Below are 25,481 nucleotides of genomic sequence, written 5' to 3'. Positions count from 1 at the left end.
TTCCTACCTATTCTCTGTTTCCAGTTCATTCTTGCGTAGATTTGCATCATCTAGAAGACTCTGCAACAAGGCAATTTTTTCATTGTCTGAACCCTCTTGGTTAAGTTTTAACATCTTATTCTCATGCTGAAGACGGATAAGTTTCTCCCTGAATGGCAAAAGAAAAACTGATTATCTGGTATACTACTGCAATATAGTTATCAAAATCCAACTATTCACACAGTTACAGATTTAATACACAGAACAGAAATGAAAAACAAAGAAGTATCTGCAACAATTAAGCTCTTATTGTAACTGTCTAAGATGTTACGTTTCAGGTCTTAAATACTTCTTTTTACCATGGATAAGCTGAAGATAATAGAACCTCCAAGTATTATAATTTGTAACAAATGAGGTTTCAAAATCCTATTTCCTTTCTTATTGAAGTATTTAAGCTATGAATGCATTTATATATTTGTTCTTTGGTTCTCATAAAAAAACATGATCACTTAATAAACAAAGCAAAAAAACACGACCTCCAATGATATGCTTTTAAATTACCAATCACTTGGTGGCAAGGTATAATATTCAAAGCAGAATGCCTTCAAGATATGCAGTCCATCCATTCTTAGATATATAAAATTGTACTCTTCTTAACAAACCAGATTATCAGAGCCAAATTTCTGGACTACACTGCTCGGACCCTTTGTGCTATCCCAAAAGCTCACAATGAGGGTTGTTAAGGGCAACAGTCACATAAAGCTTGCCACTGTATTTACTGCAGGGATGACACAGTTGAATATTAATTCATATGGCGATATAATGGAAGATACACTTGTTGAACATAAAACTTCTTTATTTTACATCAGGTCATCTTTAGAGGGCCTGTGAAGAAAGACCAGATACTACAAAACATGGTGCTTCTCATGAAAACAGAAAAAATAAAAAAACACACACAAAACATCTGCTCTTATTTTGTAAAAACCACACATCTTATAAAGTACACTTACTTTTGCTACTGAAAAGACGAACCAAACCTGTGACCCAACTCAATCAATTGTATAGACCTTGATATATTTTGTACTTGGACAAAAACTTCAGCATATTTTCAATTACAAAGTAAAACATGCTCGATGTAGGGGGAAAAAGATAAATGAGAAGAAAATACAAAGCATCCATAATCCTATGGTGCTGAATAATTATCGCTGAAATACAAGCCGCCTCAAGCAGTGACTCTGGCTTCTTACTATACTGACGGGCAGTGACTGCAGTGGGGTGTTGGGGGGACTTGATAATATGGGTGAATGTAGTAACCACATTGTTTTTTCATGAGAAACCTTCATAAGAGTATATCAATAATACCTTAATAAAAATAAAATAATAAAATAAAAAAGAAATACAGCCTTCTAACTGTATGGATATGTGCACACAGGCAAACACTTTAAAAAATGGATCTCATAGTACATGCTACACTGTATCTGCTATTTATACTTAAATTTTCACAATCTTTTTATACCTTTAAATACTATAATATTTTAAATGACATGTTAAAATACATAGATGAATCATTATTTAATGAATGCCAAATTATTTGGGATTGATTGCTACCAATTTTGAGCTTTTACATGTTAATAATGATCAGCTTTATATATACACACCTTTGTACATATCCTTGGTTATTTCCTTAGGATTAATTCCCAGAAGTGTAATTTTTCAGTCAAAAGAGTGCTTTTTAAAAAGACAAACTCCTTTTATCTGTCTTAAATAAGGCCAACAATGATAAATTAAAATTGTTTTCATTTATTCACAAGTATTTGAATGCATACTGTAACCTCACAGGTATAAAACTCTTGCACAGCTATTATTTTATTTAATAACCCCAACAATGTTATGAAGAATCAAGGCCTGTGTCAATTTTAAGTGGAATCAAACAGGTTCAAAGAAGGTAAAAGTAATATTCAGGACCATCTCCCTGCTGCACACTTGGTGCTTCACTACCATTTTTTTGCTTTTATACATAAAGCCAGGTATATATTAAAACAAATGGAATTTTTTAAATGTAATGACTAAATAAAAATGTGTGGTACCACGGAGGGAAGAGTAGTAGAGATGGAGAAATGCTTCTTCTGTCTACTACATCAAATCTTTCCTGGACCTTTCCACGCAGTCCATAGATAAATCTAAGTGATTAATTATTTTGCAGGCTGATGTCTAGGTATAACTTGTCTTTGGCCAAGTGGGTTCATTGCAAATGTTTGCCAAGGATACCTAAGCACAGTTAAATTAGTCTGCTGTGTACATGTAAAACTTTCATTTTCCTATCCAAGTGAGAAAATCAAGTCTCTTGGGCCCGCTGAAGGAAGTTTCCACATGCTGAAAACATGGACATTATATATTGAATTTACATTGACAGTGTTAGTAATGAAGGATTAGGAACCAATCCTCTTTGTATTTTTTTCCAGGAATATAGTAGAGGGTGACCGAACTCCATGATCTCCTTACCTGATTTCTGGTGTAACAATCTCTGCTGCGAGACTATCTGAAGACTCCTGACTTCCTAGAGGCATTAACCCTATAAAATATAAACATGAAGGCCAGGTTAAGAGAGAGCAGGACTATCTTATTTAGTTTCTATATGAAACCCTAATTTGAGCATTAACTTTAAGAGCTAAAATCTTTGTTTTAGTCAAGAATAGACCATGTCACAGTTGCCTGGCATTATTATAATATCATTTTAACAATTTATAAATGTACAAATGAGAGTAAGGACATCCACTATATTGTGGAACCATCATACTATTTCCAAAACTCATCACCTAAAACGTAAATTCTGTAGCCTTTAAGCTATAACTCCCCATTCCTTTCTCCCCAGCCCCTCATAACCTTTGTTCTACCTTTTGTCTGTTTCACAAATTTCCCCACTCTAGAGACCTTATATAAATGGACACAAAGTATTATTTGTCCTTTTGTGTCTGGATTACTTCACTTAACATAATGTTTTGAAAATCCATCCATGCTGTAGCATTTATTAGAACGCCACTCCTTTTCATCGCCAAATAGTATTCCACCATATGTATACACCACATTCCCTTCATTCATTCATCTGTCAATGGACTTGGGTTATTTCCATTTTTTGGCTATTGTGAACAATGCTGCTATGAATGCTGGTATACCAGTATCTGGTTGAGTCCTTTTTTTCAGTTATTTAGGGTATGTACATAGGATTGGAACTACTAGATCACATGGTAATTTTATGTTTAACTTTTTGAAGAATCACCGAACTCTTCCACAGTGGCTTTGTTTTACAGCCCAACCAGCAATGCATGAAGGTTCCAGTTTTCCCACATCCTTGTCAGCACTTGCTAGTTTCCTTTTTTTGGTTGGTAGCCATCCTAACAAGTGTGAACTGGCATCTCACTGTTGCTTTGATTTGCAGTTCTCTAATGACTAATGGCATCAAACGTCTTTGATGTGCTTACTGGCCATTGGTATATCTTCTTCACAGAAATGCTAGTCAAGTTCTTTCCCCATTTGTTATTGCTGAGTTGTAGAAAAGAACTTTGATATTCTATATTACATATAGCTATATTCTGGATATAAATCACTTTTCATGTATATGATTTGCAAATATGTTGTTCTCATTTTTTTGTCCCCTTTTCACTCTGTTGACAATGTCCTCTGATGCACAAAAGCTTTTAATTTTGATGAAGTCCAATTTATCTATTTTTCCTTTTGTTGCCTGTGTTTTTTATATCAATTCCAAGGAATCACTGCCAAATCCAGCACCATGATGATTTTCCTGTTTTTTTTTTTTAAGTTTTATAGTTTTAGCACTTTCATTTAGGTCTTTTGACCCATTTTGAGTTCATTTTTGTATATGGTGTATGGTAACTTCACACTTTTGGATGTGGTATCTAGTTTTCCCAGCACAATTTACTGAAAAGACTTTCCTTTCTCCCACTGAATGGTCTTAACACTCTTGTTGAAAATCATCTGACCATGTGTAATGGTGTATTTCTGGACCTTCTGTTCTTTTCTATTGGTCTATGTCATCTTTATGCCTATAATGCACTGTTTTGGTGACTAACCTTATCCTAAGCTTTGATATCAGGAAGTGTGAGTCATCCACACTTTTTGTCTTCTTTTTTCAAGATTATTATGGTCATTTACGGTCTGGTGCAATTCCATGTGAGTTTTAAAATGAGTTATTCTATTTCTGAGAAGAATGCCTTTGGTATTTTCATAAAGATGCACATGATCTGTAGAATCCTTTTGGTAGTACTGTCATCTTAACAATATTATGTCTTGAATGAACACGGGATATCTTTCCCTTTAGGTTCCTTCAATTTCCTTAGCAGTATTTTGCAGTTTTCAGGTACAAGTCTTCTGCCTCCGTGGTTCAATTTATTCCCAAGTACTTTATGCTTTTTGATCTTCTTGTAAATAGAACTGTTTTCCTAATTTCCTTGCTGGATTACTCACTGTTAATGTATAGAAATGTAACTGATTTTTGCAGGTTGCTTTTCATCCTACAACTTTGTTGAACTTATTAGCTGTAAGAGTTTTTTCTGTGTGGATTATTTTTAGGGTTTTTGACAAAAAGATCAAGTCATCTGCAAACAGATAGTTTTAGTTCTTCCTTTACAGTTTTGATTTGTTTTTGTTTTAGTCTGATTACTTTGGTAAGAACTTCCTATTCTGTGGGAATAGAAGTGCTAATAGGAGGTATCACTGTCTTATTCCTGATCTTAGAGGAAAAGCTTTCAGCCTTTCACCACTAGTACGATGTTAACTGTGAGTTTTTCGTATATGGCCTTTATCATGTTGCAGAAATTCCCTTTTTAGTTCTCATTCTAGTTTATTGAGGCTTTTATGTTAGGGGGCTGGATTTTGTAAAATGCCATTTATACATCAATTGGCATGATAATGAGGTTTCTTCCCTTCTTATATTCATGTGGTATAGCACATTGATATCTATGTCTCTCCTGAAGTGAGTTTCATACTGCTCAATTACAGTAACTTTATATAAAGTAAGTATTGAAACCAGTCAGTATTTGTACGTTCTCCAACCTTTCCTATTTCAAGATTTTTTTGGGTAATATTTGCTCCTTTGTATATTCATAGGATCAACTTGTCAGCTTCTATAAAAATGTCTAGGAGGAGGAGCCATGATGGCGGCATGAGTAGAGCAGCGGAAATATCCTCCCAAAACCATATATATTTTTAAGAATACAACAAATACAACTATCCCTAAAAGAGAGATCAGAAGATACAGCACAACATCCAGGATACATCCACATCTGAGAAAACCCAGCCCTCAAAAGGGGGTAAGATAGAAGGCACAGCCCAGCGGGTCCCGAGCGCCCCTCACCCCAGCTCCCAGCAGGAGGAGAGGAGTCGGAGCCGGGAGGGAGAGGGAGCCTAGGACTGCTAAACACCCAGCCCTAGCACTGGGAGCTCAGACACACAGTGTGTGGGGTGCTGGATACTAGGGAAACGAGACAGTATAACCTGTGAGCAGGTCCCTGCAGCCAGCACCCCTGGGAAAAAGAAAAGTGAGTGCTTTTTGAAAGTCTTAAAGGAACAGGGACCCCACAGATGGACAAAAGGGTCTCGGCACACTCAGTCGAGCAGCTGGGAATCCCGGGGAACTCCAAATGCCCTATCCCCCTGGGCGGCAGCGCAGCTCGAAGGCACCTCATGGCAATAAACAGCCAACTGCCCATTTCACCTCCACTGTGGCTCCGCCATAGCGGAGCGGCACCCTGAGGCCAGCCATGCCCACAGCAGCAGGGCAGAGCTTCTTTAACAGTGGCCAGGCAAGAATTAGGAACCCCAACGGCGTGTAGCTGCCCAGCACAAGCCGATAGGGGTCGCCGTTCTCCCAGGAGAAGAAGGCCACAAACCAGCAAGAAGGGACGTTCTCCCAGCCGACACACGTGCCACCTCTGCACAGCTACCTCTATTGCCATGAAAAGGCAGAAGAATTTGATACAGACCAGACCAACCCAGACATCCTACCCAGAGAAGGAATCTGGGGAGATAGACCTAACCAATCTCCCTGAAAAAGAATTCAAAATAAAGGTCATAAACACACAGACAGATCTTCAGACAAATATGAAAGAGCTAAGGGATGAAGATCGGAGGTAGATTACAGAAATAAAACAATCTCTGGAAGGACTTAAGAGCAGACTGGATGAGGAGCAAGAGGCCATTAATGGAATAGAAATCAGAGAACAGGAACGAAGAGAAGCTGATGCAGAGAGAGATAAAAGGATCTCCAGGAATGAAAGAATATTAAGTGAACTGTGTTACCAATCCGAACGGAACAATATTCGCATTATAGGGGTACCAGAAGAAGAAGAGAGAGAAAAAGGGATAGAAAGTGACTTTGAAGAAATAATTGCTGTAAACATCAACAAAATGGGGAAGGAAATAGTTGCTCAGACCGCAGAAGCACACAGAGCTCCCAACAGAAAGGACCAAAAGAGGACAACACCAAGACACATAATAATTAAAATGTCAAAGATCAAGGACAAGGACAGAGTTTTAAAGGCACCTAGAGAGAGGAAAAAGGTCACCTACAAAGGAAAACCCATCAGGCTATCATCAGACTTCTCAACAGAAACCTTACAGGCCAGAAGAGAATGGCATGATATATTGAATGCAATGAAACACAAGGGCCTTGAACCAAGAATACTGTATCCAGCACGATTATCATTTAAATATGAAGGAGGGATTAAACAATTACCAGACAAGTAAAAGTTGAGGGAATTTGCTTCCCACAAACCACCTCTACGGGGTATTTTAGAGGGACTGCTCTAGATGGGAGCACGCCTAAGGCTCTACAGATGTCACCAGAGAAAATAAAATCACAGCAAAGAAAGTAGACCAACCAAATACTAAATAAAGTAAAAAAAATAAAATCAACTACCCACAAAAGCATTTGGACGAAACACAAAAGAGCACAGAATAAAACACCCAACATATAAAGAATGCAGGAGGAGGAATAAGAAGAGAGAGAAATAAAGAATCACCAGACAGTGTCTATAATACCTCATAAGCAAGTTAAGTTAGACAGTAAGATAGTAAAGAAGCTAACCTTGAATTTTTGGTAACCAAGAATCTAAAGCCTGCAATGGCAATAAGTACATATCTTTTAATAATCACCCTAAATGTAAATGGACTAAATGCACCAATCAAAAGACAGAGTAATAGAATGGATAAAAAAGCAAGACCCATCTATATGCTGCTTATAAGACATCCACCTCAAACCCAAAGACATGCACAGACTAAAAGTCAAGGGATGGAAAAAGCTATTCCATGCAAATAACAGAGAGAAAGAAGCAGGTGTGGCAGTACTAGTATCAGACAAAATAGACTTCAAAACAAAGAAAGTAACAAGAGATAAAGAAGGACACTACATAATGATAAAGGGCTCAGTCCAACAAGAGGATATAACCATTATAAATATATATGCACCCAACACAGGAGCACCGGCATATGTGAAACAAATATTAACAGAACTAAAGGACGAAATAGAATGCAATGCATTCATTTTAGGAGACTTCAACACACCACTCATTCCAAAGGATAGATCCACCTGACAGAAAATAAGTAAGGACACAGAGGTACTGAACAACACACTAGAACAGATGGACCTAATAGACATCTAATAGAACTCTACATCCAAAAGCAACAGGATACACATTCTTCTCAAGTGCACATGGAACATTCTCCAGAATAGACCACATACTAGGCCACAAAAAGAGCCTCAGTAAATTCAAAACAACTGAAATTCTACCAACTAACTTTTCAGACCACAAAGGAATAAAACTAGAACTAAATTGTACAAAGAAAGCAAAAAGGCCCACAAACACATGGAGACTTAACAACATGCTCCTAAATAATCAATGGATCAATGACCACACCAAAATACAGATCAAGCAATATATGGAAACAAATAACAACAACAACACAAAGCCCCAACTTCTGTGGGACACAGCAAAAGCAGTCTTAAGAGTAAAGTATATAGCAATCCAGGCACACTTGAAGAAGGAAGAACAATCCCAAATGAATATTCTAATGTCACAATTATCGAAATTGGAAAAAGAAGAACAAATGAGGCCTTAAGTGAGCAGGAGGAGGGACATAATAAAGATCAGAGAAGAAATAAATAAAATTGAGAAGGATAAAACAATAGAAAAAAATCAATGAAACCAAGAGCTGGTTCTTCGAGAAAATAAACAAAATAGATAAGCCTCCAGGCAGACTTATTAAGCGAAAAAGAGAATCAACACACATCAACAGACTCAGAAACAAGGAAGGAAAAATCACGATGGACCCCATAGAAATACAAAGAATTATTAGAGAATACTATGAAAACCTATATGCTAACAAGCTGGAAAACCTAGACGAAATGGACAACTTACTAGACAAATACAACCTTCCAAGACTGACCAAGGAAGAAACACAAAATCTAAACAAACCAATTACCAGCAAAGAAATTGAAGTGGTAATCAAAGAACTACCCAGGAACAAAACCCCAGGGCCAAATGGATTTATCTCGGAATTTTATCAGACATACAGAGAAGACATAATTCCCATTCTCCTCCTTAAAGTTTTCCAAAAAATAGAAGAGGAGGGAATACTCCCAAACTCATTCTATGAAGCCTACATCATCCTAATACCAAAACCAAGCAAAGACCCCACCAAAAAAGAAAATTATAGACCAATATCCCTGATGAACATAGATGCAAAAATATTCAACAAAATATCAGCAAACCGAATTCAAAAATACATCAAAAGGATCATACACCATGACCAAGTGGGATTCATCCCAGGGATGCAAGGATGGTACAACATTCAAAAATCCATCAACATCATCCACCACATCAACAAAAAGAAAGACAAAAAACACATCATCATCTCCATAGATGCTGAAAAAACATTTGACAAAATTCAACATCCATTCATGATAAAACCTCTCAGAAAAATGGGTATCCAGGGCAAGTACCTCAACATAAGAAAGGCCATATATGATAAGCCCACAGCCAACATCATACTGAACAGCAAGAAGCTGAAAGCTTTTCCTCTGAGATTGGGAAGAAGACAGGGATCCCCACTCTACCCACTGTTATTTAATATAGTACTGGAGGTCCTAGACACAGCAATTAGACAAAACTAAGAAATACAAGGAATCCAAATTGGTAAAGAAGAAGTTAAACTGTCACTATTTGCAGATGACTTGATATTGTACATAAAAATCCCTAAAGACTCCATTCCAAAATGACTAGAACTAATATCGGAATTCAGCAAACTTGCAGGATGCAAAATTAACACACAGAAATCTGTGGCTTTCTTATACACTAACAATGAACTAATAGAAAGAGAAATCAGGAAAACAATTACATTCACAACTGCATCCAAAAGAATAAAATACCTAGGAATAAAGTGAAAGACCTATACCCTAAAAACTACAAGACACTCTTAATAGAAATTAAGGAGGACACTAACAAATGGAAACTCATCCCATGCTCCTGGCTAGGAAGAATTAGTATTGTCAAAATGGCCATCCTGCCCAAAGCAATATACAGATTTGATGCAATCCCTATCAAATTACCAGCAACATTCTTCAATGAACCGGAGCAAATAATTCAAAAATTCATACGGAACCACCAAAGACCCCGAATATCCAAAGCAATCCTGAAAAAGAAGAATAAAGTAGGGGGGATCTCACTCCCCAACTTCAAACTCTACTACAAAGCCATAGTAATCAAGACAATTTGGTACTGGCACAAGAACAGAGCCACAGACAAGTGGAACAGATTAGAGACTCCAGAAATTAACCCAAACATATATGGTCAATTAATATTTGATAAAGGAGCCATGGACATACAATGGCGAAATGACAGTCTCTTCAACAGATGGTGCTGGCAGAACTGGACAGCTACATGTAAGAGAATGAAACTGGATCACTGTCTAACCCCATACACAAAAGTAAATTCAAAATGGATCAAAGACCTGAATGTAAGTCATGAAAACATAAAACTCTTAGAAAAAAACATAGGCAAAAATCTCTTGGATGTGAACATTAGTGACTTCTTCATGAATACATCTCCCCGGGCAAGGAAAACAAAAGCAAAAATGAACAAGTGGGACTGTATCAAGCTGAAAAGCTTCTGTACAGCAAAGGACACCATCAACAGAACAAAAAGGTACCCTGTGTGGGAGAATATTTTCGTAAATGACAGATCCGATAAAGGCTTGACATCCAAAATATATAAAGAGCTCACACTCCTCAACAAACAGAAAGCAAATAATCCAATTAAAAAGTGGGCAGAAGAGCTGAACAGACAGTTCTCCAAAGAAGAAATTCAGATGGCCAACAGATACATGAAAAGATGCTCCACATTGCTAGTTATCAGAGAAATGCAAATTAAAACCACAATGAGATATCACCTCACACCAGTAAGGATGGCCACCATCCAAAAGACAAACAACAACAAATGTTGGCAAGGTTGTGGAGAAAGGGGAACCCTCCTACACTGCTGGTGGGAATGTAAATTAGTTCAACCATTGTGGAAAGCAGTATGGAGGTTCCTCAAAAAACTCAAAATAGAAATGCCATTTGACCCAGGAATTCCACTCCTAGGAATTTACCCTAAGAATGCAGCAGCCCAGTTTGAAAAAGACAGATGTACCCCTATGTTTATTGCAGCACTATTTACAATAGCCAAGAAATGGAAGCAACCTAAGTGTCCATCAGTATATGAATGGATAAAGAAGATGTGGTACATATACACAATGGAATATTACTCAGCCATAAGAAGAAAACAAATCCTACCATTTGCAACAATATGGATGGAGCTAGAGGGTATTATGCTCAGTGAAATAAGGCAGGCAGAGAAAGAGAAGTATCAAATGATTTCACTCATATGTGGAGTATAAGAACAAAGAAAAACTGAAGGAACAAAACAGCAGCAGACTCACAGAACCTAAGAATGGACTGACAGTTACCAAAGGGAAAGGGACTAGGGAAGATGGGTGGGAAGGGAGGGATAAGGGCGGGGAAAAAGAAAGGGGGCATTACGATTAGCATGTATAATGTATTGCGGGGCATGGGGAGGGCTGTGCAACACAGAGAAGACAAGTAGTGATTCTACAGCATCTTACTATGCTGTAGTGGGGTGTGGCGGGGGGACTTCGTGATGGGGGGAGCCTAGTAAACATAATGTTCTTCATGTAATTGTAGATTAATGATAAGAACAAAAAAATGTCTACTGAGAATTTGATTGGGAATGCACTGAATCTTTAGACCAATACTAAGAGAACTGTAATCTTAACTGTAGTGAATTTTCTAACATGTGAACACAGAATGCCTCTCCAGTTTTTAGATCTTTATTTTACAATGATTGGTAGTTTTTAATATACACAGTCTTATACTTCTTCGTTAAACTAATTCCTGAGCATTTTGCTTCTTTATGATACTGTAATTTCATTTTCAGGTATTAACTGTGAGTACATAGAAATGTAATTAGTATTTGTATACTTATTGCATATCTTCAGACCTTGCTGAACTCATTAGTTAGATGAAAATTGACAAACTTGAGTTGTCAAACTTGTTTAAAAATAGGTCAAGTGGTGTGATGAGAACATAGTTAAATGGATGATATGCACACTGGTGAGTGGAGAAAGAGGCCAGAACAGAGTCCATCAACAGAAACAACAGAGGGGGCACTGGAAGTGAAATAACAGGAATGAGGTTTGGTAGAAGGAATGAGGAGGAAAAAGAGGTTGTGGTTTGAGGAAAAGCAGAATTCCATTTGTTAGTTCCCGGTGACTGAAAATCCAAGGGCTGGCTGTCAGGTCGGAGTGAACAAACTGAATCTGTCTAAGTCCTTGTTCAGGCACCCACATACCTGGGTGTGCTGACAAAAATGTGGCAGAGGGTAAGCCTTGAGCTTTGTGCTCCTCTCTTCTGGGGGAAGAGCAGTTTTCTCCTGTGGTTAGAAGTCCCTTATCGATTGATAGATACTGACCCCACATCTCATTTGAAAAAAAGGCGCTGATTTAGAAATCACTGATAAACTTTTAAAGAGGTTATGAGAAACTTTCAAGAATAAAACTTCCCAGGTTTATTAGTCACAGAGATGATTTAACAAATGTTTGTTTTTGACCTAATAAAACTGAAATGTTTAAATGCAATTAAGATACAAATTAAACAAGTAAATCTGGTCCCTTAATATAGCCTATTTACCATAAACTCTGAGTAATAGTTTAAAATTTATGTCAATTTCATGGTCTCTTCACCAATTTTTCATTTTCATCTACTGGTGCAATGTCATAAGATGAATCTAATATTCTTACTGATACTGTTAGAAATAATCTTGGTTGGGCTACTGAGATGTTTTTACCTTGAGTCGTGAGCTGCCCTTCTTGAGCCTGTACACATCGAAGCTCTTCAATGGTTTCCTTCAGAGAATCCCTTTCTGTTCTTAACCTCTGAAGGGACATTAAAAACAAGGGAAGTTAGCTTTAAGTTTTATGGTTTATCCATGAGTGCTCCCTGCCTTACCTAACGGAATGATTAATAGTAGGGAACATGGATGTTTTACCTTTTGATCTCTACAGGAAGATCACAGAAGGAAAATATTACAACAACTTTTTCCCATTTAACAATACTGAATATCACTGGTGTCCAAGGCAATATGTTATCTACAGTTAAACATTAGAAACAAAAATTCCATCCTCAACAGTAAGTACCATATCCTATAAATATATTTTTCCCATTAAACATAAAAAAATCAAACAATAAGGACTTAAATTCATTAATCATGACAAAGTAAAAATACTTCTAAAAGATTCAGAATATGCTGAACAACAAAAAGAATTGTGTCCTCATATTACACATACAGGAAACAGAAAAATGACATAAATTTAGAAAGTCACAAGCAGAACAATGTAAAAGAAGCAACAGTGGTAGAAAAGATAAATATATATAAAAGAAATTAGAATGGAAGTAAAAACACTTTTAATTTTAGATCTATTTCTGTACGTCTTCTGTAATTTAAGAACAGGATCTCTAAGTTTTTAATTTAAAAGCAGAAGGTATTAATGTAGTCAAAACATGAGTATCATCGTCTTAATTTAAGCAGTGCTCAAAACCAAGGTGCTTAATACATTATACTCACATCCTTTTCTTTTTGAAGACTGTCAACTTTTTCTTTTAGCCGCTTATATTCAAAATCTAACTTATCTGCTTTCTTGGATTCTTCAGATAATCTATTCTGTAGTTCTACTACCTGATACAGAAAGGTATCATTAATTTTTATAATTTGAAACATTAGAAATTTTCAAATTTCTTCTGCAGATCTATGAATAGTCCCCTACCCCACCCCACAAATGCATAAGATACAGCAGCCTAACCAAATGGAGAGAACTAGGAACAGAACTCTGCTCAGATGCTATGGGTTCTAAGACTGATCATCCAGAGTAATAGTGTGCAACATTATGGGAGAATGTATAAGACTTCCATTTTCTGTAACAGCTGTGTGGCCTGAAACCCTTTTAGCAAAAAGCAAAAGAAACGGGAAGAAGAACATACAATTGCATAGCTAAGCTTACAAGAAAGTAAGGAAAATTCTCAGAGGCTAAAACTGAGTGGGAAGGTCATGTGACACTATGGGGACCATGCGGTGCCAACTGCCAAAACCAGGAACCAAGATCTGAGAATTTATGGGAGATGTGGTTGTTAACCCACCTTGGGTTCTAAATGGTGGTGAGTCAGTAAATGGGTAGGTTAGGAAAAGAATCCATCAGCTGGAAAAATTAGCAAGGAAATCTGTCTTAGAGTAAGGTGCCCTGGGTTTAAAGAAGCAGGACTTGCAAATCTGTATCTGTGGCATGCTAATGCACGGGTTTGTGTCTGGATTGGCACCACTGTCTCATCTGAAATCAGAGCCAAGCAGTTAATTCAAGTGGTCTTGGTTGGTAATGTGGAAAATCTGGCCCCCAGGGCCCCCAGGGACAAAGACAACCCAACAAAAGAGCACAGGCCATAGAGGAACATGCCACTGTGAACAGCGGTCCCCGGGAAACATTAATAGCAATAGAACAACAAAACAGAACAATGAGACCTGCAAGGACTTCAGAGGGCATTATCAGATAAAAAATACTAGGTTTAATGTGTAAAGAAAATGAAGAAGGAGATCGGAATATGAAGTAAGAGAGCATAAGAAATGATTAGGCAGGTTTGGAAGAACTCCCAAAGGCAACTTGTAGAAAGAAAAATACTATTATTGAAAAATAAAGTATATTAAGCTCCACATTAGCTCAGGCAGGAAGAATCAGTGTATTATGCAAATATGTATTTCTTATTTATTTTGTTTGGAAGCCACTGTTAGTTAGTACTAGTCTGTGTCCTTTATTGGTTCTGAAAAATGTTCAGCCACCCTTTCTCTCAAACAATGTCTTTCTACGATTCTTTATCATCCCATCAATAGAAAGAAGCAGCATAGAAGTCTCTCAGTAGGTGCAGGAAAAGTAGTTGATTAAATTCAACATCCACTGAAGACACACACCCTGAGCAAATTAGGAATACAACAGAATTTTTTTTTATCCCAGTAAAAGGTAGCTACAAAAATCTACAGAATCCTTATAATACAGTGATAAAAGATTTAAAGCATTCTGTATAAAATCAAAAAGAAGCGATTGCCTACTATTATTGCTTTTATTAAATGCTGTATTAAAGGTCAAACATGCTGATTAAGAAGAAAAAAAGACATGGAATAAAGAAACAAAACTGCTTTTATTTGTAAACTGTATGACTTCTGACAAAAGATCCTACAGACATTAGAAGTAATAAGAGAATCTGGCAAGGCTGCAAAATCAACATATAAAAATCAATTTCAATCATATAAATAAACAATAAACTGAAAATGGTATCCTTTCTTTTACTATGCATTTCCAAAAACCAAACACATAAAATATGGCATGATAATTAGAACAAAGTTATGCAACTTAATTGAAAGATACTGAAGATGTAAATAAATGGAAAGGTACTATATTCACTGATAAGAACATTCAAGGTCACATAAAGATGTTAATTCTCCCTAAATTAATCAACACATTCAATGTAATTCAAGTTCCCAAAGAGTTTGTATACAAAAGGGAAAGAAAAGACCTAAGAATAGACAATTTTCAAAAAGAACAATGTGTCTGCATTACCAAATATCAAAATTACTAAAATCTATACATAGTAAGGCAAGGGGGTATTGCTGTAAGAATAAGACAGACAGAACAATGAAACAAAAAGGAGTGCCCAGAGAACCCTCCTACACTGCTAGTGGGAATGTAAATTAGTTCAACCATTGTGGAAAGCAGTATGGAGGTTCCTCAAAATGCTCAAAATAGACTTACCATTTGACCCAGGAATTCCACTTCTAGGAATTTACCCTAAGAATGCAGTAGCCCAGTTTGAAAAAGACAGATGCACCCCTATGTTTATCGCAGCAGTATTTACAATAGCTAAGAAATGGAAGCAACCTGAGTGTCCATCAGTAGATGAATGGATAAAGAAGATGTGGTACATATACACAATGGAATATTATTCAGCCATAAGAAGAAAACAAATCCTACCATTTGCAACAACATGGATGGAGCTAGAGGTTATTATGCTCAGTGAAATAAGCCAGGCGGAGAAAGACAAATACCAAATGATTTCACTCATATGTGGAGTATAAGAACAAAGAAAAACTGAAGGAACAAAACAGCAGCAGAATCACAGAACCCAAGAATGGACTAACAGTTACCAAAGGGAAAGGGACTGGGGAGAATGGGAGGGAAGGGAGGGATAAGGGTGGGAAAAAAGAAAGGGGGCCTTATGATTAGCATGTATAATGTGGTGGGGGCATGGGGAAGGCTGTGCAACACAGAGAAGACAAGTAGTGATTCTACAACATCTTACTATGCTGATGGACAATGACTGTAATGGGGTTTGTGGGGGGGACTTGGTGAAGGGGGGACCCTAGTAAACATAATGTTCTTCATGTAATTGTAGATTAATGATAACAAAACAAAACAAAACAAAACAAAAATAAAATAAATAAATAAAAAGAGTGCCTAGAAACAAACCTACACATATAACACGGAAACTTTATATGGTAAGGCAGAGTTGCAGGTCATTGCTTAAGAGTTTATTAAATAAATGCACCTACGCTGACTGGTGGCATATAGACACAAAAGTATTGAGAGAATCCCTAACCTTGCACCCCATACAAAAATCAGTTCCACATGGATTAGAGATCTAAATATGCAAAACAAACTTTAAATCTTTGTTAAGAAAATAGAGATTAGTCTTACATGATTCTGTAGAAAACGACTTCTTAAATAAGACATAAAAAGTGTAAGTCATAAATCAATCTCAAAAAAGATTGGTAGAAAATAAATGCAACAGGTATAAGTGATAAAAGACCAACATCAAGAACATATGAAGAATTTCCGAAGTCAAAAAGAAATAATCCAATTTTTAAAATGAATGAAAGATAAAAGGCAATTCACAAAAGAAATGTGATCAGTAGATACATCTGTAACTGGGGTAACACAATGTATATATAATCATAAGGAGACACCATTTCCCAGCATCTAACTGACAAAATTTCAAGTATGACAATACTATGTGGAGCAACAGGAATTCATACAAAATTCTTTTAGTAATACAATCATTTTAGAGGACAATTTGGCTATACCTAATTAAATGAAAATACTGAGAAAGAAATTCCACATAGTTGTAAAACTTCCACACCTGTATAGAAGGACATTCAGTATTATTCATAATGATGTTTCTTGTAATATAAAAGAAGTTGAAACATCTTTTATAAACGTCCTTCAACAGAAAATGGATAAACAGCAGCAGTGACTCAACAGGACCCTACACAGCAGTGCAAACGAATGGAATAAAGCTATACCTACTAACATAAGCAAGCCTCCCCAAATCAGCTACTGAACAAAATAAATTCCAGGAGTCCTTTCACTACACCATTCTTATCATGTGAAACACCTAAAAAATGTTACAAAATATAAGTAAACATATATATGCAGCAAAAGAATAGAGACACGCATGGGAATGAAAACCACACAGCAGCACAGCGGTTACTCTGAGGAAGGGAAAAGTATGTTTTATTTTTTAAGCATGGATACTTTTGTATTTCTTTTTACTTTTGGGTATTTCTTAAGTATCACATACTAAAAAATAAAAAACCAATGAAAGAAACAATGGAGACCCTTCAATAACCTCTGGATAAAAACTAACTTTCCTTGTTAAGAGAACAGAATACCATGGAAATAAAAATGAGTAGAGTTTTGGTAAATCATGGTGTTTTGACACAGAGCCTGCTTGAACCGCCATCGGGGAACTCGCTGCTACTCTTTTACCTGTCTCTTGTATGTCTCAAGTTGGCTTCGAGCTGCGTTGGCTTTTCTTAACTCCTCCTCTAGACCGACAGTGTTCTGCATGTACATAGTGTTCTTCTCTTCTAAGAGTTTGACCTGCCGCCTCAAATCACCAAGATCTTCTAGCTTCTTTTTATAGGATTCCACTTGGCCTTCTAGTTTAGATACCTTATCAGAAGAATGTCTAGAATGAGATGGGAAATTAAAATCAGAAACATCCACAGTTGTAAAGCTGTTTTAGGCAGTGCTAAACCAAGGGAGATTTCCCCAAAATTACACATTCTAAAGACCAAAGGTGATTGCACATTAATTTTTTGCTCAGGTTAAAAGATATGATGAAAATCATAGCAAAATTTGTAATGGAGAATGTTATATAATTTAAGGTGGGGGCGGGGGTAGCTAGCAGAGTCTCATGCAGCACAAAAACATAGTAAATTGTGTGGTGTCCAAATTATCTGGCAACCAGCATGTTTCGGTGACTATGGGAACAGCTGTTTCAGGGTAGCAATGGGGACGGGTGATGGGCAATTTTCGGGGGTTACAGAGAGAACATAAATTTTACCTTGTGTAATCTAAATTTGTTCTGGAGGGAAGAAGAGAGTGGAAAGTCTCCCTCTTTTTCTAAGATGAGAGAGACCTAACCATATAAATACATGTCAAGGAGGGAGATTCAAATGTGAAGCGCAATGATAACTGATGTAACCTATGTAAGCAGGAAGGGCTAAGACCCACGGCTCTGAAGAAGGAATCAGCGGCAGATGGGAGGAAGAATAACGAGTCCACACTCTAGGAACAAAAAAGAAAAGATGGGTGGAAATGCAGGCAAGCTGGGAGTGCAGGAAACAGAAGACCTGGAGAGCTCCACAGTCCCTAGTCCCTTTCCTCCAAGTAGCAGACAAGGTCATCTACTGACCCAAGGCATAGGAGGTGTGGTGGGGTGGTATTCAGGCAAACAGAGCAGTGAAAATACATGACAGCTGAGAGAGAAGTGGGTGACAGCTCCCTACTGGTGAGAAGTCGAATGGGGGCCAGTGCTAAGAGCCCAGCGAAGAGGGAAGACCATTAACTTGTATGGGACAAAGCTGGACCACTATGTATTTCTCTATTTGTTCATAGTATTCAAGGAGCAAAAGTGTAGAACACAGATGGCTGGAATGATCCAACAGAGATGCATACCCAGGAAGCAGAGGTGAAAAGATGAGGCAGCAGGGAGAGAGTGGCTGAGGCGAAGGTAAAGGTCCAGCAGAGAAATGAAGCCCAAGAAAAGGAAGACCAAGCAACCAGAGGGTTCAAAATTTAAAAAAAGGGGGTCTCAGTAAGGAAACTCCAGAGCTATAAAGGTATGAAGCGATGGTAAGAGATTAATTTCTATTTAACAAATATTTATGTAGCACTTATTTGCCAGATACTGTTCCATTAAGTTGGAATATAAAATATAAATATAAACTTACTTAATTCTGCATATAAATCTGAGGTAGGTATGCGTACATTTTCATTTTACAGACGAGGAAGTGGTTACACCATGGTAACACCGGGATCTGAACTCAGGTGCTCTAACTCTTACATACCCTGCGAGGCTCGGAAACCTGAGAGCGTGCAACACAGTGGAAGAACTGCTCTAGGTGGTGACAGGTCTAAGGTTCTGCAGAGACGAGAAGACTGCTTACCTAAGCACGTCGATTTCATCTTTTAGAGACTGAGCTTCATCTGCCAAAGTGGTGAGTTCATCATTCTGCTGCCGAAGCTCAGAGATTTCCTTTTCTAACTCTTCACAGCGTATTCGATAATCATCTTTGGCTGCTTCTAGTCTGTAACCAAAACAAAACGGACAAAGAAAGTACTATTTCCTGTCTAATAATTCTCTTTAGGACAAAGTAACTAAAAAGCATGAGAATAAACTCTTCTTGGATTGTCTCCTGCTCCTGTGACTATGAGCTAAATTTCCAGGTCTCAGCTCTCCTGAAAATGGATCCCACCGTTTCACGGCTTGTGAAACGCCAGCAACAAATTACCAGTCCTTTCTTCACAAAGTTAGACATCAAGTAATATTTTTCAAAATGCAGTAGATATATTTATTTAAAATTTTATTTATCATTATGAAATTAACTGACATTCCTTGTTGGAGTTACAAAATACAGAAAAGCAAAGAAGCTAATCATGTACTCATCTAAATAGATTGCTATTGTTAACATTTTTAGACTATATCCTCCAGTCTGATTTCTAGTCCTACATCATTTCTCTCCCAAATATGGTTATACTGTTTCTACTTTTGATTTTTTTTGCTTAACATAAATCTTTCCTTTCGATTTGTAAGATTCTGTCTCTCATGCTACAAATATTTATCACTGATTATTTACTTTTAATTTTATGTAATAAAATTTTATTTTCATCTGAGAAATTCTTAACTTTTATGTAATTCAATTGATGACTCTTATACTTCATAGTTTTCATGTTAGTGTATGACTAAATGGATTTTTTTCTTTTATCCTCTATTTTCTGTTAGTATTTATATGGTTTCATTTTTAACATTAAGGTTCTCAATTTCCCTTGAATTCACTTTGGTATATGATGTAGCATAGGAGTTTAGATTTTCCTTCCAAAATACCTACCAACTGTCCCCGAACCACTTACCAAATAATTTAACCTTTTCCTACTGATGAGAAAATGCCACCTTTGTCATATTACACATTTTCATATACATTAGATTGGGTTCTGGATCTTCACTTGGGTCACTGGTCTGTCCGCGTTTTCTTGCACCAGCACCAATCTATTTTAACTAGTATAATTAGTAGGTTCATAACAGATTTCAACACTGGATATGGTAAGTACTCATTATACTCTGTTCTCAAATGTTCTGGGAATCTCTTGCTTATTAACACTTCTGGGTGAACATAAAATTTAATTTGGAATCAAGTCCAAATTATATAATAACTTAAGGGAAAATGGCATTCTTACACAGCTCCATAAAAACATGTAAAAACAAAAATACATCAAAAAGATCACCCATCATGATCAAGTGGGGTTCATCCCAGGGATGCAAGGATGGTACAACATTAGAAAATCCATCAACATTATCCACTACATCAACAAAAAGGACAAAAACCACATGATCATCTTTATAGATACTGAAAAAGCATTTGACAAAATCCAACATCCATTCATGATAAAAACTCTCAACAAAATGGGTATAGAGGGCAAGTACCTCAACATAATAAAGGCCATATATGAAAAACCCACAGCCAACATCATACTTAACAGTGAGAAGCTGAAAGCTTTTCCTCTAAGATCGGGAACAAGACAAGGATGCCCACTCTCCCACTTTTATTCAACATAGTTCTGGAGGTCCTAGCCACAGCAATCAGACAACACAAAGAAATAAAAGGCATCCAGATTGGGAAGGAAAAAGTTGAACTGTCCCTGTTTGCAGATGACATGATATTGTATGTAAAAAACCCTTAAGAATCCACTCCAAAACTACTAGATCTAATCTCTGAATTCAGCAAAGTTGCAGGATACAAAATTAATACACAGAAATCTGTGGCATTCCTATACACTAATGATGAAGTAGCAGAGGGAGAAATCAGGAAAACAATTCCATTCACAATTGCATCAAAAAGAATAAAATAGTTAGGAATAAGCCTAAGCAAGGAAGTGAAAGACCTATACCCTGAAAACTATGGGACACTCTTAAAATAAATTAAAGAGGACACTAATAAACAGAAATTCATCCCATGCTCTTGGCTAGGAAGAATTAATACTGACAAAATGGCCATCCTGCCTAAAGAAATCTATCAAAATACCTACAGAATTCTTCAATGAACTACAGCAAACAGTTCTAAAATTCATATGGAAGCACAAAAGACCCCAAATAGCCAAAGCAATCCTGAGAAGGAAGAATAAAGCAGGGGGAAATATGCTCCCTGACTTCAAGCTCTATTACAAAGCCACACAGTAATCAAGACAATTTGGTACTGGCACAAGAACAGACCCATAGACCAATGGAACAGACTAGAGAGTACAGATATAAACCCAAGCATATATGGTCAATTAATATATGATAAAGGAGCCATGGATATACAATGGGGAAATGACAGCTTCTTCAACAGCTGGTGTTGGCAAAACAGGACAATACATGTAAGAGAAGAAACTGGATTATTGTCTAACCCTGTACACAAAAGTAAACTCAAAATGGATCAAAGACCTGAATGTAAGTCATGAAACCATAAAACTCTTAGAAAAAAATATAGGCAAAAATGTTTTGGACATAAACATGAGTAACTTCTTCATGAACATATCTCCCCAGGCAAGGGAAACAAAAGCAAAAATGAACAAGTGGGACTATATCAAACTAAAAAGCTTCTGTGCAGCAAAGGACTCCATCAGTAGAACAAAAAGACATCCTACAGTATGGGAGAATATATTCATAAATGACAGATCCGATAAAGGGTTGACATCCAAAATATATAAAGAGCTCACACACCTCAACAAACAAAAAGCAAATAATCCAATTAAAAAATGGGCAGAGGAACTGAACAGACAGTTCTCCAAAGAAGAAATTCAGATGGCCAACAGACACATGTAAAGATGCTCCACATTGCTAATCATCAGAGAAATGTAAATTAAAACCACAATGAGATACCACCTCACACCAGTTAGGATGGCCAACATCCAAATGAAACAACAACAAATGTTGGCAAGGATGTGGAGAAAGGGGAACCCTCCTACACTGCTGGTGGGAATGTAAACTAGTTCAACCATTGTGGAAAGCAATATGGAGGCTCCTCAAAAAACTCAAAATAGACATACCATTTGACCTAGGAATTCCACTCTTAGGAATTTACCCTAAGAATGCAGCAGTCCAGTTTGAAAAAGACATATACACTATGTTTATCGCAGCACTATTTACAATAGCCAAGAAATGGAAGCAACCTAAGTATCCATCAGTAGATGAATGGATAAGATGTGATACATATACAGAATGGAATATTATTCAGCCCTAAGAAGGAAACAAATCCTACCATTTGCAACAACATGCATGGAGCTAGAGGGTATTATGCTCAGTGAAATAAGCCAGGTGGAGAAAGACAAGTATCAAATGATTTCACTCATATGTGGAGTATAACAACAAAGATAATACTGAAGGAACAAAACATCAGCAGAATCACAGAACCCAAGAATGGACTAACAGTTACCAAAGGGAAAAGGACTGGGGTGGATGGGTGGGAAGGGACAGATAAGGGTGAAAACAGGGCATTACGATTAGCACACATAATGTAGGGGGGTGGGGACATGGGGAAGGCAGTATATACAGAGAAGACAAGTAATGATTCTATAGCATCTTATTATGCTGATAGATAGTGACTGTAATGGGTATGTGGGGGGGACTTGATAATATGGGGAGTCTAGTAACCATAATGTTGTTCAAATAATTGTACATTAATGATATAAAAAAAAGTAAAACCATGATATTCTCTCTCTCCATGTATTTTTTATGTAAAACTTAGAAGTTTTCATCATACAAGTTCCTCATGTTACTTTTACTTTTTTTTATTCTTCAAGGACTTGTATACATACAAATGGAAGCCTTTTCCTTATGATACTAAGTACTTATTGCTAGAAAAGCTTATAACCTATGCAAATGTCCTGTACTTACCATTTCCCTGCTAAATGTTTATTGGTTCTAAGAACCGTTCAGTTGACTCTATTTTGTAGATGGACTTAGTATCTACAAATAATGATCACTTATTTTTTGTCTTTCTGTATTTTCACCTCATTTTTTTAAAAAAATTTCATTTTCTAAAAAAGCAGTAATAATAGCTAAATCTTATGTAGAACCTATATTCTAGGCAATATTCTCAATACTTTACATATATTAACTTATTTAATGTTCACAAAAATTCTAGAAGGTAGTTAATACTATTAGACCACCTTAGAGTGGAAGAAATGAAAGCCTGCCCAAGATTGTACAGAGACTTAAGTGTCACGGTCAGGATTTTTAGAACGTCTAGAAAAAAAGTCAAGCAACAGATTAATATTCATCTGCCTTTTGTTCTTAACTTTACTGAGAATTTCCCAAACCAAGCTTATTTTATACTTTTCTTTCTCCTATAACTTATGGATTGAAGGAGTTATAACAACATATTTAACTGTTATTTATTTATTAAAGTATTATTGATATACAATCTTATGCTGGTTTCAAATACACAACACAGTGGTTCAACATTCACCCATATTATCAAGTCTTCACCTCCTCCAGTGTGGTCACTGTCCCTCAATGCAGTAAAATGTTACAGAATCATTAACTGTTTTCTTCATGCTGTTCCACCATCCCCATGACCAACCTATATTGTGATTGCAAATTATTGTGCCCCTTTATCCCCTTCCCCCTCCCCCCGCACCCTCTCCAATCCCTCTCCCTTGGTAACCACTAGTCCCTTCTCGGTGTCTCTGAGTCTGCTGGTATTTTTGTTCCTTCTGTTTTGCTTTATTTTTATACTCCATAAATAAGTGAAATCATTTGGTACTTGTCTTTCTCCACCTGGCTTATTTCACTGAGCAAAATACTCTTTAGATACATCCACGTTGTTGCAAATGGCAGGATTTCTTTTCTTTTTATGGCTGAATAATATTCTACTGTGTATATGTACCATCTCTTCTTTATCCATTCATCTACTGACGGACACATAGGTTGCTTCCGTATCTTGGCTATTGCAAATAGTGCCATGATAAACAAAGGGGTGCATATGTCTTTTTGAAGCAGGGATCTTGTTTTCTTTGCATAAATTCCTAGAAGTGGAGTTACTGGGTCAAAAGGTATTTCTATTTTTAGTTTTTTGAGGAACCTCCACATTGCTTCCCACAATGGTTGCACAAATCATTTAACAGTTATTTTAATAGATATAATGATATTCCACAGGTTAACAATCCCGGGATAAAGTTTACTTTAATATAGTACTAGATTGAATTTACTACTGTATTATTTATTCATAAATGAGATGTTAGTATTTTCCTTTTCTTAAACTTCTTTTTGTTGTCTTTGATGTTTACTGGCCTCAAAGCATGTGCAGAATGTAGGCCGGGCAGGTGTGTGTTTTCCCCCTTTCACTCACGGTTAAGCTGCAGTTGGGGCATTCTGTCTTCAAGTACTGCTGAGGGTGTAGCTTTGATGAGGTTTTCCTAGATGTGAAGTTGTTTCATTTTGTGTAGGAAGATTTTTGGGAGGCTGCTTCCTACACTGCCTTGGCCTGCAGTTACTCACGAGTCCTAACACTATATTCCCTTTTTTTTTTTTTGAGAGGACATCTCTCATATTTATTGATCAAATGGTTGTTAACAGCAATAAAATTCTGTATAGGGGACTCAATGCACAATCATTAATCAACTCCAAGCCTAGTTCTCAACAGTCTCCAATCTTCTGAAGCATAACAAGTTCTTACATGGTGAACAAATTCTTACATAGCTAACACTAATTCTTAACTTTAAAAGACAGTTACCAAATCTCTAACAGCTAAATTTTAGGGAATGGTCTTTCACCTGAATGTTTCTTCTTGGAGCTGTTCTAACTGAGTCTGGAGCTGCAGATGCCTTCTTCCTGCTGGGCTGTTAGGATCTTCTATAGAATCAGACTGATTAAGTCTTTCCATTAATACCTGATTCTCTGCCAACAGACTACTCTTCTCCTCTTGCAATGCTGCAACCTGTTAGAATGTAAGAGAGTGGCAGTTAATTCTTTCAGTCACACTGGCATTAGCATAGTCACTTGTGAGTTACCATTATGAGTTACAGCCTCTTTTTAAAGAAGTACAATCAACCTCCACTTAAAACATTTACATTATTTTGGACTACTGCACAGGCAGAACAACATGTAAGAATAAGCAAGAATTCATTCTTTATACCTGAAAAGAGAGTTTACCAAAGGAGATACACAGATAACAACTAAACACACAAAAAGATACTCATAATTAGCCACTAGGGAAACACAAACTAAAACCACAATGTTATACCAACACATCCCACTGGAATGGCTAAAATTTAAAAAACTGGCTGCACCA

General features: G+C 36.8%; 1 protein-coding gene across 3 annotated transcripts in view; it reads right to left on the bottom strand.

Annotated features, from left to right (window-relative positions):
- Positions 1-25,481, bottom strand: part of HOOK3 (hook microtubule tethering protein 3) — a 132,258-nt gene that overhangs the window by 41,372 nt on the left and 65,405 nt on the right. For all 3 annotated transcript variants that reach the window (XM_073218808.1, XM_037015081.2, XM_073218809.1), the window contains exons 9-15: positions 24,964-25,127; positions 19,098-19,238; positions 17,413-17,614; positions 13,173-13,283; positions 12,396-12,483; positions 2,482-2,551; positions 8-148 (exon numbers count right to left, since the gene is read on the bottom strand). In XM_073218808.1, the coding sequence (XP_073074909.1) occupies positions 8-148; positions 2,482-2,551; positions 12,396-12,483; positions 13,173-13,283; positions 17,413-17,614; positions 19,098-19,238; positions 24,964-25,127 (917 nt within the window). The remainder of the gene's footprint in view (positions 1-7; positions 149-2,481; positions 2,552-12,395; positions 12,484-13,172; positions 13,284-17,412; positions 17,615-19,097; positions 19,239-24,963; positions 25,128-25,481) is intronic.

Source organism: Manis javanica, chromosome 12, assembly GCF_040802235.1.
Source record: "Manis javanica isolate MJ-LG chromosome 12, MJ_LKY, whole genome shotgun sequence".
In the NCBI taxonomy this organism is placed as follows: domain Eukaryota; kingdom Metazoa; phylum Chordata; class Mammalia; order Pholidota; family Manidae; genus Manis; species Manis javanica.
This window is presented reverse-complemented; position numbering and strand designations above follow the sequence as displayed.